We start from the raw sequence: 19,928 nt of genomic DNA, 5'->3' as shown, positions 1-19,928 counted from the left end.
AAATGAGTGTCCCCATCTCACAGACGAGGGAAAAACTCAGAAAGAACTGACTCAGGATCATGTAGCTCAGTGGCAGCGCGTGCACACAAACCCAAGTCAAAACACCACACCCCTTTGTATATGTACCAAATCTCCTACCACCCATTGACACACAGCGGTGGGGATAATACTTAGGGAACTCAGTACACTTTTCAGCTTTAAGGTGCTCCAGAGGCCGCTTCTAGCTCTTTTATAAAATCCCGGCTCACTGGTTTCTAACACTGCAAGAAAAGTCCGATGTTGCAACTGTTTGCACAGGAAGTCTGAAATGTTCACAGCGAGATGATAGAATAAAACTAAGACATAAGCAGAATAATAGTTCCAGGTAGTCAGACATAATGGACATTGTGCTACCCTGAAGCACTAAGCAAAGGAATCAAAAAAAAAAAAAAGTTGTTTAAGACTTCCTTTACAAACAGGAAAGTTAAGACTGTAAGAAGGTGTAACAGCGCCACCTATGGCTTAAAAGGCCTTCCTGGTTGCCTGGAAAGGTGCAACACAAAAATTGCCTGTGGATCAGAAACAAGAATCAGATAACTAAAAGCTTATGTAGCACATACTGCTCTCCTAGTCCTCATGTCTTGCACTGTAGCAAAAACCAACAGACCTGTACTAGGCCTATATTCATAAAAGTCATGTCTGTATTTTTCCAACAGGAGGTAATCTAAGTATCTTGCAAAATACTTCTCAAAGAGCCAGGAAATCATAGAAGTGTATTGAAATACAAAAACATTTATTTACATATTAAAACAGCATGAGCTTTTTTCTATTAAAAAAGCTGACATGTCAAATCAATGTTTTGATATTTTAAAACCTATTAAGAGTGCAGAAAAATAAATCAAAATTTTCTTTAATCACAAAAGAGAGAAGCTTATTCCCTGAAAATGATCAATGTGGATTTTTCTAAACTTAATGCTTCTGGTCAGAGTCCTACGAATTTAAATGTCTGAGTGTATAGTTACACGGCAGCATGAACACTGAGTTGTAACAATACACATTCTGTGTAAATAATCTTCAAGGTCGTCTGCTTAAGTCAATTTAACTAGTCCCTGTCTCAATAGAATGATACAGATTTCATTAAAACTTCATACTGCACGCACACACACACACAAAACCCTGAATCCTTGTTACTTTAAGCCATATTCATATATATCCATATTGAATATGCATCAGAAACAAGCCACCCTCTTTAGTATTCACAGTTGATCCTTCTAAACTATCTGTCATTGTGACAGCACATTTTTACTAAGCAGCTCTTAGATGCTTTGTATACAAGGCGTCTACCTCTCACAGTCAGACATGGTAAACGGCATCACTCAAATTTCACAAATGAGGAAATATACTTAAGCCATGGAAACAACGTACATATTTATCATCAGGAAAGAAAAGAGTAAAGATTTTACTTTCAATATGCACTGACAAACTTTTCCTCCATACTAAGACTACATACATAAAACAAATTCAGTCATTGTAAATTATTCTGTCAATAAGCACCACTAGAGAAAAACAAGCAACATCATTAGCAATGATTGGACTTTCAAAGCCCACTCCTATTTTGCACTATAATCATTTTTAATGTTTTGTTTTTAGTGCTTACATAGCACTAATATAAAGAAAACATAAACTATTTAAGTCATTACCTGAGAATGCAACATTTGTGAAAATGTACAATTTTAATTTATGCCGCTCTGTCTCACATTCTCACTGGTGTCTCTCCTTTGAAGGCCTCATCAGGCTGAGATCGCCAAAATCGGTCATTTATGGACTCACAGGAGTTCGGGAAACCACTCAACGGGAGGCTGATCAGAGGAGAAATTGAGAATGCATCCTGTGCAGCCTGGATTCCTGCACCGAGCTAGGCACCGCCAGCTGCGTTTGATTTGGGACAAGCTGCCCACCTCTCAATCCCTCAGCTGCAAAAAGGAGACATTGATACCTACCGTCAAACACCTGCTTTGAAGTAAAACATGAGAAAAACAGTTTAGCCTTTGGTAGGTGTCCACTCACAGCAAGCTTGGTCATTATGATGATGAGGATTACTTTTAATAAGTTAAGCTAGACCAAAAATTAGAAATCACCATAAAGGAGAAACATTTTAACTCAATAAGCATTTCCTTTTGAATGGATTGATAAAAGTTCTAATGATTTTTTTAATAAACCAAATTTTGTCCATTAATTTTAGATTTACCGGTTTATGGACAAGTCTCCAAAAAAAGAATTAGAGGCCTCTAACCTCTGAATACTAAGAAAGTAAAGTTTAAAAAAATTATGGGTGAGAGTATACCTCAGTTGAGAGAGTATGTGCTCAGCACGCATGAGGCCCTCAGTTCAGTCCCCAGTAACTCCATTTAAAAACTTTTATTTAAAAAAAAGGAGAATTAAAGGAAAAAGATGGAGGACTACAGAATTTTTTTAGAGAATCCACTCAGATTTAAGATGGGGAAAAAATATCCATTTCTCACAGGAAATCTTGAGAACTATGTAAACCGGATCTGAGTTGTCTAGCCTTTAACATTATTCATGAATTCATATTACCAAGTCTTAAAACTACCTGATAACCCACAGTGGTGATAGTGATCATAAAACCTGCCAATGCGGATCGAACTCCGGCTAGGACTGCTCTGTTCTGACATCTCTGCCCCTGAGGCCTCACCAGGCTGAGAGCACTAAATTTTGTCATTCATGAGCATCTCGTGTAAGTCTTCCACTTGTGCTTCTCAGTCTCCTCTCACCAGCCCCTCTGAGGGAAGCACTGTTATCATCTTCCCCACACGCAGATAAGGTCACTGAGGTACAGAAACTAAACCTGCTCCAGGTCACATCGGCATTAAAGGACGTCTGTATTTCTGCTGTTTTGCGGTTGACAAAGGAATCTGAGATATCAATACAAGATAGACTGTTAAATAATCAAGTCTGTCAGCTCTTCACCTCAAAGAGCAGATACTATAAATTCCTGATGTAGGATGAGGCTGCCGCCACAAAATGACTCAGCTAGAAATTAATATCCAAGATGAAGCAGCGGATACACATAAATATTCATGACTGTCAACTCCTCTCACGGGTCTTGGCCCTTCACTGCCTGAATGGGGGTGAAATCCCCACCCGTGTCTGGGAGGGTAGCGCGGCTCTTCCAAGTCTCACCCAGGCTTCACAGGCTGTTTCCCCCTACAGACTGTCCTAAATGATTAAAAAGCTCACAAGATTTTTACACCAGCCAAAACTGAAAGACATTTCTGCATATGGAGCACTTTCTCAGGCTTAAACCATTTTTGCCTACACTCAGCAAGGGGGAAAAAAGAAACATGACTCTGCAAAGTCTCTTAGCCTTACCACTCACAGGAGTTGAATGGTCTCAGCACAAGATGACCCTTCACATTACAGGATGAGAACAAAATAAAGCCGCCCCAACAACAAGCACTCCCAGAGACAGCGCTCAGCAGTCTTCTGCACACTCACGGTTGTGCAGCCCTCACCACCATCTATTTCCAGAACACTTCATCACCCCAATAGAACACCCCTGTCACTAGCAGTCACTCCACAACCCCCCTCCACCCAGCCCCTTGCAACCATCATCTGCTCTCTGCCACTGCATGAGCCAATTCTGGGCATTTCTAAGATCACTGAAATCAACAATATGTGGCTGTTTGTGTCTGGTTCCTTTCAGTTAACGTGCTGTTATCAAGGCTTTCCCATGTTGAAGTGGTATCAGCATGTCTCTTTTTTTTTGAAAATGTTAAACTTTATTAGAAGGTGGTAAATACTATCAAAAATAGTAGAGTGGGGTATAAGGGGTGGGGTTTCAAAGGGAAAAGGCCGGGTTGAGCAGTCAGGGTGGACTACCCAGAGCAGATGGCTTTTTTCATATTCCCCTTTATTTATTTTTTCTTTTTTATTCACTCTTATGTCTGAATAATATTCCACTAAATGGAGATACTACATTTTGTTCTTTCATTCAGCAGCTATATATGGATGAGGTCCAGAAGAATGAGTGTAAGTGGTGGCTAGCAGGGATGGCATTTAAGCAAAGGGCAAGATGTGCTTTCAAAAAAAAAAGTGAACAATCAGAGGCACAAGGAAATTCAGCGCGTTTCTGAGAAAGTGCATGGTTGCTTCAGTAGGACTGCCATGCAGGGCTGTGGGGGATAGTGACAGGAGACACAGTGAGGGAGTCACCTGAGAATATTCCCCACTGCAAGCAGCTCAGCCAATTCTCCTCCCTCATCCTGTATTTTAGAGACATTTTTGCTAGCTTTTCTCTTATTTCAAGTAACAGTACTTTAGTTACACATCTGATCATCTGCATCAGACCACATTAGCTCCAAGCCACAGAAAATCATTCACTGACCGGAGCAGCTCCAAGACATAACATTGATGGACCAGGGAGTCCTGCAGCATCCCATCCTGCAGGCACAAACCACACATGTTCCCTGGTGATGTCCGGAAAGTAAAATGCATGGAAATATCTCACTGCTGCTGCACGACATCTGCCCACAAATTGCCCCCAAATCATGCTGGCACAGCACTACTCAACCCTCGCACTACCCCAAAAAAAAAAAAAAAAAAGAGAGAGAGAAAAGAAAAGAAAAGAGAAGAAAAGAAAAGAAAAGAAAATATAAGAAAAGAAAAGAATAAAGCTAAGAAAGCAAATTTAGGCTCTTCCATTGAAAACCAGCAACCATCACTGCCAGTATCTGAGCTGGAATGATCCTGACTTCAAAAACCACTGTGCAGTTACTATTCAAATGTGACAGACATATATGTATTTCACTTAGATGATATTACAATAGGATTTTTCTTTTCAAAATTTCCAGTTGCAACAATAGCACAAGAAAGTTTATGTTTCATTTTTTTAAAAAAATCAATTATTTTCCACTTTGTTAATTTTGAATCTATTATTATTTTATAAAGGGAGCTATGCTGCAGATTATAAACCAAATATCTGGCTTCTGCAAACAAGACCTATATGACTTCACTATTTCAGAGCAAGCTTTAATGATGCTTTCAAATTGGGGGCGCTCACTAACAGCTCTTTAAATACTGTCAAAGATGTGCTATTATGTAATGCAAAGGGTCTACCTACACATCAACTCAGAAACCAAAGAAACTATACGAAAGCCTTAGTTTATCACTTTAAAATATTCCTATTATTTTGAATATTAAATTTCTTAAAAGATAAGATATTTTTTGAGAAAGACATCAGTTGTATTAAAATTCCTCTCACCAAGAAAGCAATCTTTATCAAGAATTACTACCCCTATGAAAATCCAAAAGACAGGACGTTTCTAGCTAAGTTAACTTACAGATCTCAACACAAGCCTAAATCCTATCTACTCTCACTTGAACGAGCCCAGCAAAGTCCTGGGCTACTCTGGAACTTAGCTCTTCTGTTCCATATGTTGGCAGAGCTAAGATCATCACACAAGGCAGGGAAGGAGAGAAGAGGTAAGTCCACCTGGCGGCCTCCATCTGTTTACTTCCAGCCACAAGGTGTCGCTAGAGCGACCCCGCTAACAAGCCCTCCACACAAGGAAACCCGGCATCCACTCTGCCCCTGCGGTCCCCAAGCAGCCCCGACGCCCCTCTCCCACTGGTGGCCTCCGAGCCTGTGAATGGTCTTCTAATGACCCTCCCAGTTGGTGACACTCTCCCCCTCTTCCCCGCTACACACACACACACACACACACACACACACACACACACACAGCCAAGGCAGCCTTCCCAAAGCACAAATTTGATTACATCTCCCCCACTTCAAACCCATCAAAGGCTCCCTGGTAGAGTTCTAGCCCCACCCCCGACCCTGCTTGTCCATCCTCACCTCAGTACCAGGTCCCCAGTGACCTCAGGGGCCCCGTGACCTGCTGCTACTTCCCACTAGCCTCCAGGCTCATTTTAACTGTTTGTCAAGGAAGTCTTCCTTCCCTCCAACCTCCGCACTTTGGATTAGGTGCCCTGCTGTGTTAATAAAACATTTTAATCTAAGTCAACTTCTGACACTGCTAAGCTCTCAAGAAGCAAGTACATTTTGCTTACTACTGTGGGTCCACCCCCTCTCCCCTAGACACTCAGAATTGCGTGTGTTGTGAATAAAAGAATGAAGGGGTGGGACTCAAAAGGACAGGCAGAGCTGCTCTCCTAAGGGTCACTTCCTGCTGACATCCTTCACTGCCTCTTCTGTGTCAGTTCTAGTAAAAACCAAGCTCCTCCAAAGCCCTCCACCCCTAGGCCCTCTCCAGTGTCCTTCAAAGCAGGGTCACCCACCACCCTGGACCACACAGGGCAGTCTCCCCGAGTCCCCACCCCACAAGCCTCCAGGCCTCTACCCGGGCTGCTCCTGCCACCTGAGTCACCCTCTTGATTCCTTCCCCTGGCTGACTCTTACTCTGTCCTCAGAACTGAATGTAGAGCCAATTTCTTCCAGGAAGTCCTCCCTGATGATGTCCTTTAGCTCTTGGCTGGGCTCCATCTACAGCAGCACTGCTTGGCGACCAACTGGTATTTGTCCACCTGCTCCTATGAGACCATGACCTCTTGGAGGCCACGTGGGAAAAAGGAGTGAGGTGACAAGAGGGGTGGGAAGAGCAAACAGGAAAGTCGCAGCTCAAGTCCCAAATTCAAGGATTCTGTCTCAGATAAAAAGAATAAACTGTTTCATACGTGTGTCATTTGGCTATGATTTTTGTGGCTCATGGAAAACAAGAGCTTGGTGTTCAAGCCTGAAATCCAAGTTACATGCAAAGAAATGTATATATTCATATCCAAAGGAAACCAGAGCTGCTCAACAACACTTTGCAGTTAAAATCCAAAGGAACTTTGATAAAGGCAATCTCCCTCTCTCTCTTTATTTTTATTTATTTATTTTTTTTGGTATCATATAGTTTTAGAAGTATTTGTATAACTAAGTGATGGCTACAGCCTATGATTCTGCACTGGAGTGTTTGGGGCTAAGGAAGCCCAGATTACATGCACTGTGTAAATGCAATCACACCAACACAATGACAGGCGCCCTAGTGGCTGAGCTGAAGTTCCAAAGCAGAGAACCTTATGTTGGAAGACAGCTCTCAGTAGAAAGTAAGAAATGCAATGTTCTGTACTCAATTTCATTAGCTTTATGAGCCATTAACAGATAGTATGTCTTGTCTAATGAAACCCCAAAATATATTGTCATCTTCGATTTTCTCCATCTGACTGTTTTATGCTAAATTTGGATATCAAACCCTCACTCCATACGGAAAGCTCAGGCCTTAGCTGCAGCACAGTTACATCCCGTGGAAGAAAGCCGATCAAGGGAGAACAGGAGAGTTTCCCTTCAGAAGCTGCTAAGTGTGGTTTTGCACCTGTATGTCATTTACAACCACGCCATCGTCAAAGGAGTAAGACCTTACATCTGTGGGGCAAAAAGCACTGCGGTGGTTCCGAACTATGAAAGAACACTGAGCTTTGTGCAACAGTCCTGAGGCACTTAAAGCGTACTTTCTCTGAAAGGCTCCGAAACTGACTCACTTCACCATTTCAGGTACAACCGGAATTAGTAGAGAGAACATGCCCTTGAAGTCTGACAAGGCCCTGCTGGAATCCTGCTACAGCATTTACTAGCTGCTAAATGAACCAATTCCTTAAACCTCTGAGGAGGCTTCCCAATCTTCGAAACGGGGCTGCCACCGCCCACTTGGGAGGCATGGATGTGAATGCAACACGCAAGTAGGGCGGCCGACTGGTACGTGACACGGGACCTGGCTAGTTTCCCTCCGCTGCCCTTCTGTCCCTTTAAACTTGCACTGTTCCCCCTGGTAAGGGTGAAGCCCCAGGAACAGACTGCCCGATTCTTCTGTATATCCCCGGATACATACCTTACCCTTAGGAGGTCAGAAAAACAACTGCCTCCTCCCCAGTCACTATCAATATTCTTAAGAGTCTGGGTTTTTTTTAACTCTATGTTTCAGGGAGACTATTCAAGAATTGTTCAACCACCGTCCTCCAGGTTGGCTCCTCTCCCAAAGCCCATCCCTTCTTACCTCAAATCTTCTGTCTGATTGCCTTTTGTTCGTGGGAAAGAGAGTCCGCTAGGGTGCGGACTCCCTAGGCCTCCCTCCCTTCATCACAGGAGAGTGTGACTACATTCTCCCAACTCCCCACTCCGACTCCAGCTTCTGAGGAGTTTCCCCTTCTGGACCCTGCAGCCTCTGGATCGTCCCAAGACGCGCACACGTGGCCAAAACCCTCTCTTCAGATTTCTTCCTGTGTGGCCCTGCCCACCCCCCAGAACCTTAAGGATAAATGCCATTGCTCTGAAAATCACAAACGCCGCTGACTGACACACCAAAGCTGCATGGTCCGGGCTTTCCTCCAAACCAGGCACAGCCCTGCCCCCACTCAGACACAGTCTGCACCTCTTGAGATGAGCTGATCCACTTGCACGGCTGTGAACACCAGCTAAGAATGACGAATCCCAATGTGTATCTCTAGTCCGGCTCCTTCACCTGAGCCCCAGGCTCATAGACACGAGTGCCTCTTGGAAGTCCTAACTTGGATGACAAATGGCATCTTAAAAATGCCATATGTCAAAAAAAAGGCCTTATGTCCACCATTTACTCTAGACTTCGATTCCTGGCAGGTACCTCCCAGGCTCCCCATTTTAGTAACAGCCCCAGCACCCACCTAGGTGTTTGAGGTCACATTCAATTTCCACTGTTCCCTCCACCTGGCCCTGCCCTGGAATCAGTCTTGTTATTTCTGTCGCTAAGCCAGTCTCAAGTCTGGTTCTGCAGGGAGCACGATGGAAACCCACAAGCTCACAGCAAGGTGCACTGAGTCACAGTCCTCCGAAGGGAGTTCCCTGGAGGGGGAGGCATCTCCTGCTGCCAGTCACCTCAGAAGGCACTGGATTCTCACAAAGAAGGACCAGAAGGGACTCAAGGATCGCCCGTGATCTGAAGTTTGAAGGGCCCGAGGTCTGGGGGAGCTCCTAGTTAGCTGACACTCCTGTCAGTGAGCAGATGAGGATGGTAGGAACCCAGGCAAGTCTGTTCTCGCTCCGACCCCTTTTCTCTCGGGAGCCACGGGAAAGGCCAGTTTCCAGGGCACAGACCGGCCATCACAGATCCCAGCCTGCATTTGCCAACCCAGACAGCCTAGACTCCTACTTGCGACTCTTACTTCTGTTCTGTTCCCCCCCAGAATGTGATGGACTCTTTCAGAAAGTCTGGACTGTCTCAAGCGAGACCAAGTCAGTGAAGGATGAAGTGTCCACATTTGGACCAGAGCATGAAAGGAGAAACAAGGCCTCATGTCCAGCATGACGGTGGTGGCCAAGCCCTTTCCCTGGGTGAGATGAACCAGGGTCGGGGTGAGAATGCAAGGTCCCTTCACGGCTGACAGGGGTGTTGGAGACTCACTACCGCAAAATAACCACACGGCCGTCAGTGGTGGACATCAGCTGCAACAGACACAGAGTCAGCTATTTACTGCCAAAAAGGGGTAAAAGTAAAGGCCGGTGCAGGGAGGCCTGCACGGCTGCTGAGGCAAACCACAGACCCGGCTCTGAATGCCCACTGGCTGAAGCAGAGAGGAAGCTACGGTCCCCTTTAGCGGTCCCTGTGTCCACCAGATCCAAGTGAACCAGTTACTTAGGACAAGGCAATGTTTTCCTGATACTTAGAAAAACCAGCCTCATAAAGGGAACAAAAGAGTGGCATGGTTTTAGGCCCGCTCCTGCCCCTCTATGAATGCAAAGTAAAGTAAATGGCACTGGGAAGGTGAATGCAAAAAAAAAAACCAAAAAACAAAAAACCGGTGACTGCTTCCTCCAACAGCGTCCCCTGCAGCTGCTCACCCCCGAGCCGGCCACTTCCTCACCAGTGACCGCCGGCCAGGAAGCGCCGTCACGCACGTCACACAGCGACAGCCAGGAACCGTGTGCCGAGCACGTTTGTGTAAAAGCCAGAATCAAGCAAGGTGCTGCAGAATTTGACTTTCCAAGTTTAAATACTCCATGAAAAAATCCCTCAGCAGCCGCCTAAATCAATTCGCATCTCACTTCTTCAAAACAAATAAACAAAATTAGTAAGAGAGCATTTGTTACCAAATATAAGGACGAACTAACAGGTTCCTCAAAGCAAGGACTTTAACAGATATCAAACTCCAGTGGGTGATGTGCTAACATAGCAAAAATTCCAAAAAATTAGAAAATAAGATGACTAGGATAATATACGAATCATGGCAACTGTTAAGTTTTTGCTTTTTATAGCGATGGAGACGGCACAGAGGGCGATTTGGCTATTCCAATGCAGGGTGTGCACAGCCCACATTTTCAGACCCAACAACAAGCTCACGGGGTGGTATAAGGGAAAAAGGAAAATAGAAAAAGGAATAGAGGAACAGCCAAAATTAGAAACACACGAGAACAAAAATGACTTTGACAGCATTTACAAGAAATTACGTCAGTGTGATGAGGACAGGGACGCAGGGACGGTGAGACCCACCCTCACCTCCTGATCCAGGGGAGGCAGGGGCCTGAGGGAAGCGATGGTGCCGGGGGACCCCAACGTGGTCAGCGCCCCAAACCAAAACTTCACCTAGATGCGTGTAGACAGCTTTTGAGCTACAAAATGTGGTCGCATTTCAAGCTGGACAACTTTACTCACTCCCACCAAGAGGAACAGGGGAGAATTAGGTTCTGCTCCTGAACCAAAGCATTGTTTAAAAAATTAATGACTGTGTAATAGTAAAAGCAACAATGGAGTAAAAGTCACTGGAGGAGAACGTGCTTGACCCGAGCTCACTGGCCACGTTATCTCACTGACGTTCAGATGCTGGCTGAGCCCTTATGGTACCAGAACAGACAGACCCACCAGGAGGGAGGTTTAATGCGCTGCTGTATTTTGATGCCGGCAGCCATGCCTGGTACACGAGGTTCTGGGTAAACAATGGTGACAGTGTCAACCACTATGGGCTAAGCACACATCCAGCTACTCCGCCAAATCCCAAGGGCAGACTTCAAAAGGCAAAAACAAGCTGGCATTCTCTGTTGGCTCTGCAGAATCAGAGCCAAGCAGTTGCTGAGCAAAAATGTCACCAGTGCCTCCTATGACAAAATAGGAGGCACTGGCGTGGGGCTGGGGCAGGGCTCCAGGCTTCCACTGATCACCCACCAGTCTGTCCAGGGGGTGAAGGAGGTCCCTGCTTTCATTGCACCGATGCACCTACCTTGAATGACGCCTTAGGACTCAACAGGAGGTGACAGGTGAGGTGAACGGAGCCAGCCTTGGTGTAGCACGTTTCTGGCAGCTATGCCCTCAGCAGTGCCCAGTTTCCTAAACCTGACACCTCATCTCCAAGGAGCAGAAGTGTAGTGTGGGCATGTAGATCACAGGGCCCTGTGAGGACAAGTACAGATCATGGCCACGACATGCCTCTCCCCTTCCTTAAGCCATAGAGGAATGTCCGGGGAGGAAGTGAAAATTATTCCAGAGCCCGCCAGGCACCACACGCAGGTGGGACACGGATCCCCTGTGTCTGTCATTCACAGGACTGGTGTGGATTTTCTTTTTATCAATTCTCTGGCATCTTCTCCTCCATCTTACCAACAACAAGAAAGTAGAATCTGACCTTAGAATCACAGAGAATCACAGAGCCCCTCCTGCACAGCGGGCCCGGCAGCACGTGCCATGTCCTCCGACCGTCACCTGTGGGACCGCCATGAGCGCTCTCCAGACTCAAGGCCCGAGGCCGTAGGCCGGGGGGACACAGCTCACCTCACTCTCCCCAGTAAAGGGGGACCACCTCTCGGCAAAGACTTCTCACCCTCTTCTGCCCGAGGGACAGCTTGAAAGATACACAGGGAAACATAGTAGAGGGTGAGGGGTTAGGCAGCCCAGAAGTGATCGTCTGCACTTCCAAGGCAGAGTGGGGCCTTTGACCTAATCACAGGGACAAAGTGAGGACGAATTTTTCCCTGCTGTGTCCCATACACCGTGACACGCCTTTCCCTGCGTAAGGAGCTAATTCGGAAGCCCCTGGCAGTGTTTCTGATGTCCTAACTTGGCATGGTGGCTGTCAGGCAGGGGAGAGGGCCTGAGCCGTGCTGGTGCTGGGCCTGGGAGGCAGGAGACATCGGCTCCACCCTGAGCTCAACCAGCACCTCGTTCTGCGTCTCGGGATTCAGAGTCTCATTTATAAGCAAAGGGATGAAACTGTCCCAGGACAGGCTGTCCAACAGGAATGAAATGAGAGTCATGTAAATAACGTTTCCCAGTTGCCACGTTTAAAATGTAACAAAAAAAAACCAAGTAACTGATTTTAAGAACAGACCTTACTTATTCTACTGTATGTAAAATACTATCATTTTGACGTGTAATCAATATAGAAAGTAACAAGATAGTTTATATTCTTTTTACTAGACAAGTTTCAGCGTCTGATGTGCATTTGACCTACAGCACATCTCAGCTCAGACCGGCCTCCTCCCCAGCACTACTAACAACAGTAGCTGTGGCTACTCTATTGGACAGCAACTCCAGGGGTCCCCCCAAGTGTCCTGGCTGAAAAGGGGGAGTAAGTGTCCACACTAACCCTAAAAGGATCTCTCTGAAACAAAGGCGGATTTAGTTTTAAACGTCTGAAAACCGGCGGGCTACACCTCCTTCCCGCCTTGGCTACAAGAAAGCCCTCCTCCTTGATGATCCCATTCTGGATGTAGGGAAGCAATCTGTCACACAGCCAGGGTGGCCCGGCCTTCAGGTTGACTTGCCTGCTGTCTGTGTCCAGTCCCACGAAGTCCTCCTTCTCAAATAGGATGTAGAGGAGGGGGGTCTTCTCCCCAGAATTTTCGGGGTCCCCATCCAGCCACTTGGACTTGGGCAAGATGAAGAGTGACTCAGTGAAGTCGTCGATCCTCTTCTCCACCACCCTGCAGTCCTCGTAGATTGAAGGCCACGTCGGTGTGCGGCTGCTCGGCCACCTCCCCATACAGCACAAAGACAAAGAGCTGAGAGTCGTAGAGCGTGGTGCCATACAGCTCCTCTGTGCGTGGAGCTTCTAGAAGGTCTTGGCCAAGAGGCAGTCAGTAATGGTGACAAGGCCCATGACATTGCGGTGGGTCTGGAAGTCACTCCATCCATTCTCGGGCACATAGAGATACCTATAGTAGATACAGAGTGCCCACTGGGAGCCGCACGGTCTGATCTGGCTCACCAAGGAGATTCCATTATAGATGCAAAAGAAATTCTCTAAGATGATCCCCACGGGTTGGACCACAATTGGGAGAGTCTGGTGGTCCTCAGCGCACTGCCCGTAGTCAGGGGCGTTCATGTTGCAGGCCCTGCCGAGAAGGGAGGGTAAATCGATGTACACACTGTGCTGTGGGCTGCGGGCCTCACTGGGATGAGGCGACCTGGTGTGCACCAGCCAGAAGGCAAGGGAAGTCCAAGCAAATCGGGGATAATTTTGTCCTCAGCGTCTGCACATGGCTACTGAAGCTCAGATCACATTACCCAGCTTTTGGTCTAGGCTTCCATCCCCTGCAGAAAAGGATCATTTCTTGTTTTCTGTTTCCAAGCACCTAGGCAGGCCCTGATGCAAAGTCGGTGCTCAAAACTGCTGAATAAATGAATGAATAAAGGAACTGCTTCCCCACCCCTCAGCAGGATATAATGCAAAGAACCATAGTAGGATCAAAATATCTGGATTTCAACGCCAATTTATTTGAACTCCTAAGGTGCAGAATAATGGGTAAGAAAACTTGCTTTGGGGAGGAGGGTACAGTTCAGTGGTAGAGCACGTGCTTAGCATGTTCAAGGACCTAGGCTCAATCCTCAGTACCTCATTTTAGAAAAATGAAACAAATAAATAGACTTAATTAACCCCCTCAAAAAATATTTTCTCCATTCAAATTTCAAAATAACCCACCTTGCAATTGACACAACATTGTAAACTTGACTATACTTCAATTAAAAAAAAACTTGCCTTACAAGAATATATCTGGATTATGGAAGTTTGCAAATGTAAAATGCCTAGGGTACCACCTGCATAAGAAGAAGGAACTGTACAAATGTACTATCCCTCATTTATGAGCTATTTTTCCTTTGGGGAGATTATAACCTCTCAGAGATATTTTTCTCATATTAAAAAAAAAAAGAAAAAGAAAACATTACCTGATTCTCCATACTGCTGAAGAATCAGATAACCCTATGAAAGCATCTGACCCACAGAGTTTATTCAATAAATGTTTGTTGAATGAATGAATAAACAAGCAAAGTGAATGCTGCTCCCTGCCACAGACCATCATAATGGTACTGCTTGGAAATGCCAAGCCCACGTTCCACCCAAATCTTCACTAACCACGTGGGTGACCTGGGCAGACCTGTGTGCTTCTCTCAACACCAGTTTATTCATAAATAGAAATGAGGGCAATAACACAAACCTAAAAGGGTTAGTGAGTCACGAATGAATAGTACCCCAACTTTGCAAGATGGAACTATTAAAGAAAATTGGGCAAAGAGTCCATAGGCCCTCTCCATATTATCTCTTACAACTACATGGGAATCTACATTACATCTAAAAATAAAAAGTCTATTATTTTAAAGAGGCTATTGAGTTTAAATCAGCTCACCGTCTCAAATAAGGAACACACAGTACAAATAAGAGAATGCGCAGCCCATGAGATGCACTCAGTAAATATTCCCACTGAACACACTGGTCCCTCCAAATTCAGAGCATGAGGATGTGTCCTCGTGGCCAGAGGCCACTGCACCTGAAGCTAAAAAAGCTAATGGTCCCCACTTTCAAAAGCCCCTGCCACCAACCTAGGTCTAATTTTGTATTTGTAATTTTTTTTCCTTTTATAAAATAGAAATCCCCAATTGCATAGCCTTCAGGTCACCAAAACCTGACCACAGAGATCATGATGGCAACCCTCCTTGGTGAAACAATAAAATGAAAAGCCATTTCCACAAGACCTGTGTGTAAATCTACTAGGGAACTTCATCCTGGACTGAGAGGAAGAGGACTGGGGAGGAGGGGGCAATCTGAGGCACACAGACCCATGGGCCACCTGTCCCACGATGGACATTACACTCAACCCTCACCCTCCAGGAACTTCAAAATACACACAGACAGAGTGATGTGGACAATATATATGTATTTTTAAAGAAATTCCGACTCTCTAGCAGGTCTTGTATCTACTGAGACACAAATGGCTTATGTGTATAATGTTTCACAAAAGCCTTAAAACATTACCACCCCAACTTGACACATTAAGAAGCTAGGGATAGAGGTTTATCACATTGTGCAAGATTAGAGAGTTGCCACATCAGACACTGTATTTAAACCCAAGCCTTTGCTCCAGTGCTCACACAAGAAAGTGTGACATACTGCCCCTTTCCTGCCCTCTCCCTGCAATAAATCTCTGAAGAGTCTTTTCTGTGCCACGTGGAATCACAATCACGTCAATTTACCACAAAGAGCTATGTGACTCCTTGGAGGACGTGTCAAAATCTAAAGGGTTGTGATGGGAGGAGAGATTTGAATTTTCTGTTTCTCAAAGGAAATATGGCTTTAAAAGAAACTGAAAAGCACTTATCTAGTCTAAGACCTCATTGTGCAGAGAAGGAAATGGAGGCTCAGAAGAGATGAGGAAAGGGACTTATTAACAAATATTGCCTCAGTGCAACACCAAGCCAGCCCTGGGCCCTTCTGGGGGAGTACCTGGAAGGCCCAGGAAAATGATTGTTAGAAAAAGGAAAGAGAAGAAGCATACAAGGCCCTGTCTCTACACCACCATACCATGAAGTTCCACCAAATTATCCAGTATTGGGTGCAGCCAAAATTTAGGTGGGCTAAAGAGGTTATAGAAACCTGGAAGTCTCAACCATTGTGGAAATTCCAACATTTACTGTTTTTTTCCAAGTTCAAGCATCAGTTCAGTGGGCACTCCATACGAGGGACTACACGAGGCCTGGAGTTCTCCCAAATACAGATCTCTATTATCACGTGTGCAAACCACACACAGGCCCACCAGAAGAAAAACGCCCACACATAAGATGGAACTACTGAAACAGAAAAGAGCCAACCAGCATATATTGCTAGCAAAAACGGTGCTGCTAGAAATAGACTCATGGACATAGAAAGCAAACTGTTGTTAGCAGGCAGGAAAGGGAGGATTAACAGATACACATTAATAAATATAAAATAAATGACAAGGACCTACTATATAGCACAGGGTACTATTTTCAATTTCTTGTAATGAGTTGTACTAAAAACAATCTGAAAAACATTTATATACATATGCATAAGCTTATAACTGAATCTCTGCTGTACATCTGAAGCTAACATGGTAAATTTACAACACTTCAATAAAAAATAATTTTATATAATAAGTAAAAATAAAAGCAACGCCATAAAAAAAAAAGTAAAAGAACACGGTAATCCCCTTAGCTGTAGGTGGTGGAGAACTCTGCAAGCACCAAGTCCACTCGAATACTCCAGCACTGGCGGTCACTCATTCTAACCATCAGAGAATCACTTGGCTTCTACGAGGTTACTTTTCTCTTCAGTGAAAGGCTACAGTTGCATCTAATGATGTATTGAATCTCATCATTCACAAACCCAAGATTTCCCATAGGCCTGGCTCTGGACAGATGAAAAGATAGGGTCCCAGATATATTCATGTGTAGAAGAAGTTTATGCCATAAAGACATTAATTCTTCCTGCTTTGATAGACAGATTCATTGCAATTCTGATTAGAATTCCTCCCAGATATTTCAGGGAATGTAACAAGTTAATTTATGGTCAGGAACAGCCAAGAAACTTCTTTAGAACCACCACTGGGAAGGGGTGGATAGGTCATGCATTTCAACTGGTCTTTCTGATGTGATGAAAACGTTCTGGAATAATAATGGTTGCACAAATGTGAATATGCTAAAAGCTGCTGAATTGTAACATTCAAGTGGGTGGACTTCATGGTGTGTGAACAATATCACAATAAAGCTGTTATATGAAAAAATCCTTCTTGCCAATTATTTTTCCCTCTATACTACTAGTCTGTCCCACAATTTAAGTAAAACAAACAAACAAAAAAAACAAAACAAACCAGATTTTGCCAGGAGCTCTTTAGGAGTGCAATGTCCCTGGGTCTCCAACGCCTCAGGTTGTGCTGTTCCTGTTAACACACAATAGCTGGGCTGGACTAGTTAGGGACTATAAGTATCTTTTTAAGATCGATGGTCTCACGTTTCACCCTGGGAGAGTGAATGATGGAGGATGAGACAGCCTCATGCCTTCAGCTCATTTTTAACTGAACCAAGCCCTGCTTTCACCACTGTAATCCCTCTCAGTATAAAAACATGTGACATCAACAAGCACCGCCATCATAACACCTGAAAGTGTTCAAGGTACTTACCTGGGGCAGAAATCCTGATCAAGGAGACAGAAGTTCCCTCAGCACTGCCGCTCCCTTTTCCCGACTCCACCAGGAGAAGCTGGGAGTTACAGCCGCGGGCTCTCAGCCTGGGGAGCAGCGCCCACGCCGCTAATCTGGACCTCAGGGATCGGGAAAGGGAGAGGAAGGCAGCCCCGGGGTCGCGGGGCAGGGAGAGCGGGGTGGGGGACGCGGGCTGCAGCCCCGCTCGGAGGCCAGCCCCAGCCCCAGCCCAAGCCGCCCGCCCCGTCCGGGTGTGCAGACCCCGCCCGCCCGGGACACAGCCCGCCCAGTGGTGGGGACGGGTCGGCGGCCTAGGAGAGGAAGCCCGGGAGGGGAGGACTCGCGGGCGGGAGAGGGGAAGCGGACGCCAGCCGCGGACTGAGGGGAGCCCGGCTGGGCCAAGAGGCGGCAGGGGCACACCTGGCCCTGGACAGCTGTGGCCGGGGCGCCGGGGCAGGTGGCGCGGGCAGAGGGGTCTGGCCCGAGCAATCCAGCTGAACACACGCTGACTGGCGCCCTGGGGGGCTGTGACACGCCGACCGCCCTCCCGCAGCCGCCTCACCCCTTTCCCGATATCCCCTCACCTTGCACTTCCACAGCCAGAGGCCCCGGCCCCAGGCAGTAGCCAAAGGCCTACAGGGCGACAGAGCTGAGAAGCCATTGGGGCCGATCCCCGGCTCGGAGCTGGAGCTTCCAACCCGCGGTCCAGCTGGCAGCAACTGCGCATGCGCAGGAGGGCCAGCGATCCGCTCTGGGTCCTGAGAGAGAAGGGGAACCGAGGGAGGGAGAATAGGGGAGGAGGAGGGGAGGCGGGGAAAAGTGGAGGGAGACACATGGACAGGAGGAGCAGAGGGAAGGCAGTTATCTGGAATTGGGAGGGGAGTAACAGAGATGGGGAGAAAGCGTTTTACCTCTTGTGGCACCCCGAAGGAGGCAGCAGTCCTGCCTATACACCCTTCTCTTACCCGTCATTGCCCACAGCTCATATTTTACGTCCCTGGCCCAGCCCTCCAGCTAAGGTCTCTGCAGAAACCCTACGGGTATCATACCCGTTGCCCCCACAAGGAGCTAGGTTTACTGTTGCTCAGGGAACCAAGCACCCGCAGGTGTTGTTTCTCAGAACTACCTTGGGAAGAGTACATATTCCCCTTTTACACGCTGGGAAACAGGCAGGCACGATCTCTGCCTTAGCTCCACTGTCCCAAATGTTGGGCTGGCAGGGAGCGGGAGGTAAAATGTCAGAGCCCCAGAAGGAGCAGACTGCCTGAGTGTTGGTGTAGAGTCCCCATCCCTCCTGGGTAAACCACACCCCAACCTCGGGGAATAATCAAGGGCTCACCGTAGGCCCCTGTGTGTGGGAGAGCTGCCCTCAGTCCCAGTGTCCAACTTGCTAGGTAGGTAGAAGTGTTATTGAGTCCAAATTCATTCTCCTCAGTGCAGGACAGGCCAGTAAGTTGGGAGACCAAGTGTTGGGGCATGGAATAGCAAGTTTCTGTAGACCTAGATGGCAAACTAATGTCCTGGAAAACCATCTCCCCAAGTCAGAATTCAGGCTGCTTTCCTATGTGCTTGGTTTTTGCAAACTTCTTGGTGTAGGAATTCCTTCTTGTTAGAATCCTTTGTTCTTGCAGCTATCTCCCTGGGTCAGATCCCTGTAAACCTCCAACAAAACAAACGTTATTTTCTATTCTGCAACGTGTTATCTTTATATGATTGGAAAAGTGTTAAATACCCTTAAAGGTAAGAGCCTTCAGAATAGGCTCTCCTGTATATTTTAGGCTCTAGGCAACATTGTTTTACAAGCAAGAAGAAGCCTAGGAGACAGAGCACAGGGTTAAAGTCAAAGGAACAGATCTAATATGGAGTCAGATTTCTTCTTTTCTATTACTGTGGCAGAAGCCACTTGAGGATTTAAATCCCTTAAAGTTAAAAATAAGTAAAACTTTAAAGGAATTTACATACATTGGTGGGAACTTGCATAGCATATCTGGAAAAGCACACAAAGGATTGTAAACATTGGCATCTCCAGGGAGGCGTGTAAGAACAGAGGATGAGGGAAAACTTCTTTCACTTGAGTATTTTTTGCTCTGTTTGAATTTTTTTAACCATATGCATATATTTCTTTTTCAGTTAAAATAAATGTGTAATGGAGCAAAGGAGTAACTAGTTCAGCAAATACAGCAGCCATAGACTCACTGAGTCATCATTTTCGATTTAAGCCAGGAAGCATTGATTGTCTCTCTCCTATGTGCCCAGTGCTGTTTTAAAACTTTTTTATATATTTTTTTATAAAATAATAACATGCTATCCCTCACCCCTGCTCAGGGCTGGTGGGAAACCAACTGAGTTTTTATTGAGTTGTTTTCCAAGGAGTAGAGATGAGTTATAAACAGAACACAACTTCAGGGCAAAAGAGGCGGACTGGTTTTCCAGCAGGCCAGATAGCGATGACGGGTTTTCAATAGAGGCGCACAGA

The 19,928-nt window shown here is 46.0% G+C and overlaps 1 protein-coding gene across 1 annotated transcript in view; it reads right to left on the bottom strand.

Annotated features, from left to right (window-relative positions):
- LOC140695006 (uncharacterized) overlaps positions 1–19,142 on the bottom strand; it is a 153,474-nt gene extending 134,332 nt beyond the window's left edge. Inside the window, exons 1-3 of the mRNA XM_072957981.1 lie at positions 18,792–19,142; positions 18,037–18,317; positions 17,432–17,510 (exon numbers count right to left, since the gene is read on the bottom strand). Of these exons, the coding sequence (XP_072814082.1) occupies positions 17,432–17,510; positions 18,037–18,317; positions 18,792–18,984 (553 nt within the window). The 5' untranslated portion in view covers positions 18,985–19,142. The remainder of the gene's footprint in view (positions 1–17,431; positions 17,511–18,036; positions 18,318–18,791) is intronic.
- Positions 19,143–19,928: the final 786 nt, after the last annotated feature.

Source organism: Vicugna pacos, unplaced genomic scaffold (assembly GCF_048564905.1).
Source record: "Vicugna pacos unplaced genomic scaffold, VicPac4 scaffold_119, whole genome shotgun sequence".
Taxonomy (NCBI): domain Eukaryota; kingdom Metazoa; phylum Chordata; class Mammalia; order Artiodactyla; family Camelidae; genus Vicugna; species Vicugna pacos.
The sequence above is the reverse complement of the archived record's forward strand: the minus strand, read 5'-3'. Positions and strand labels throughout refer to the sequence as shown.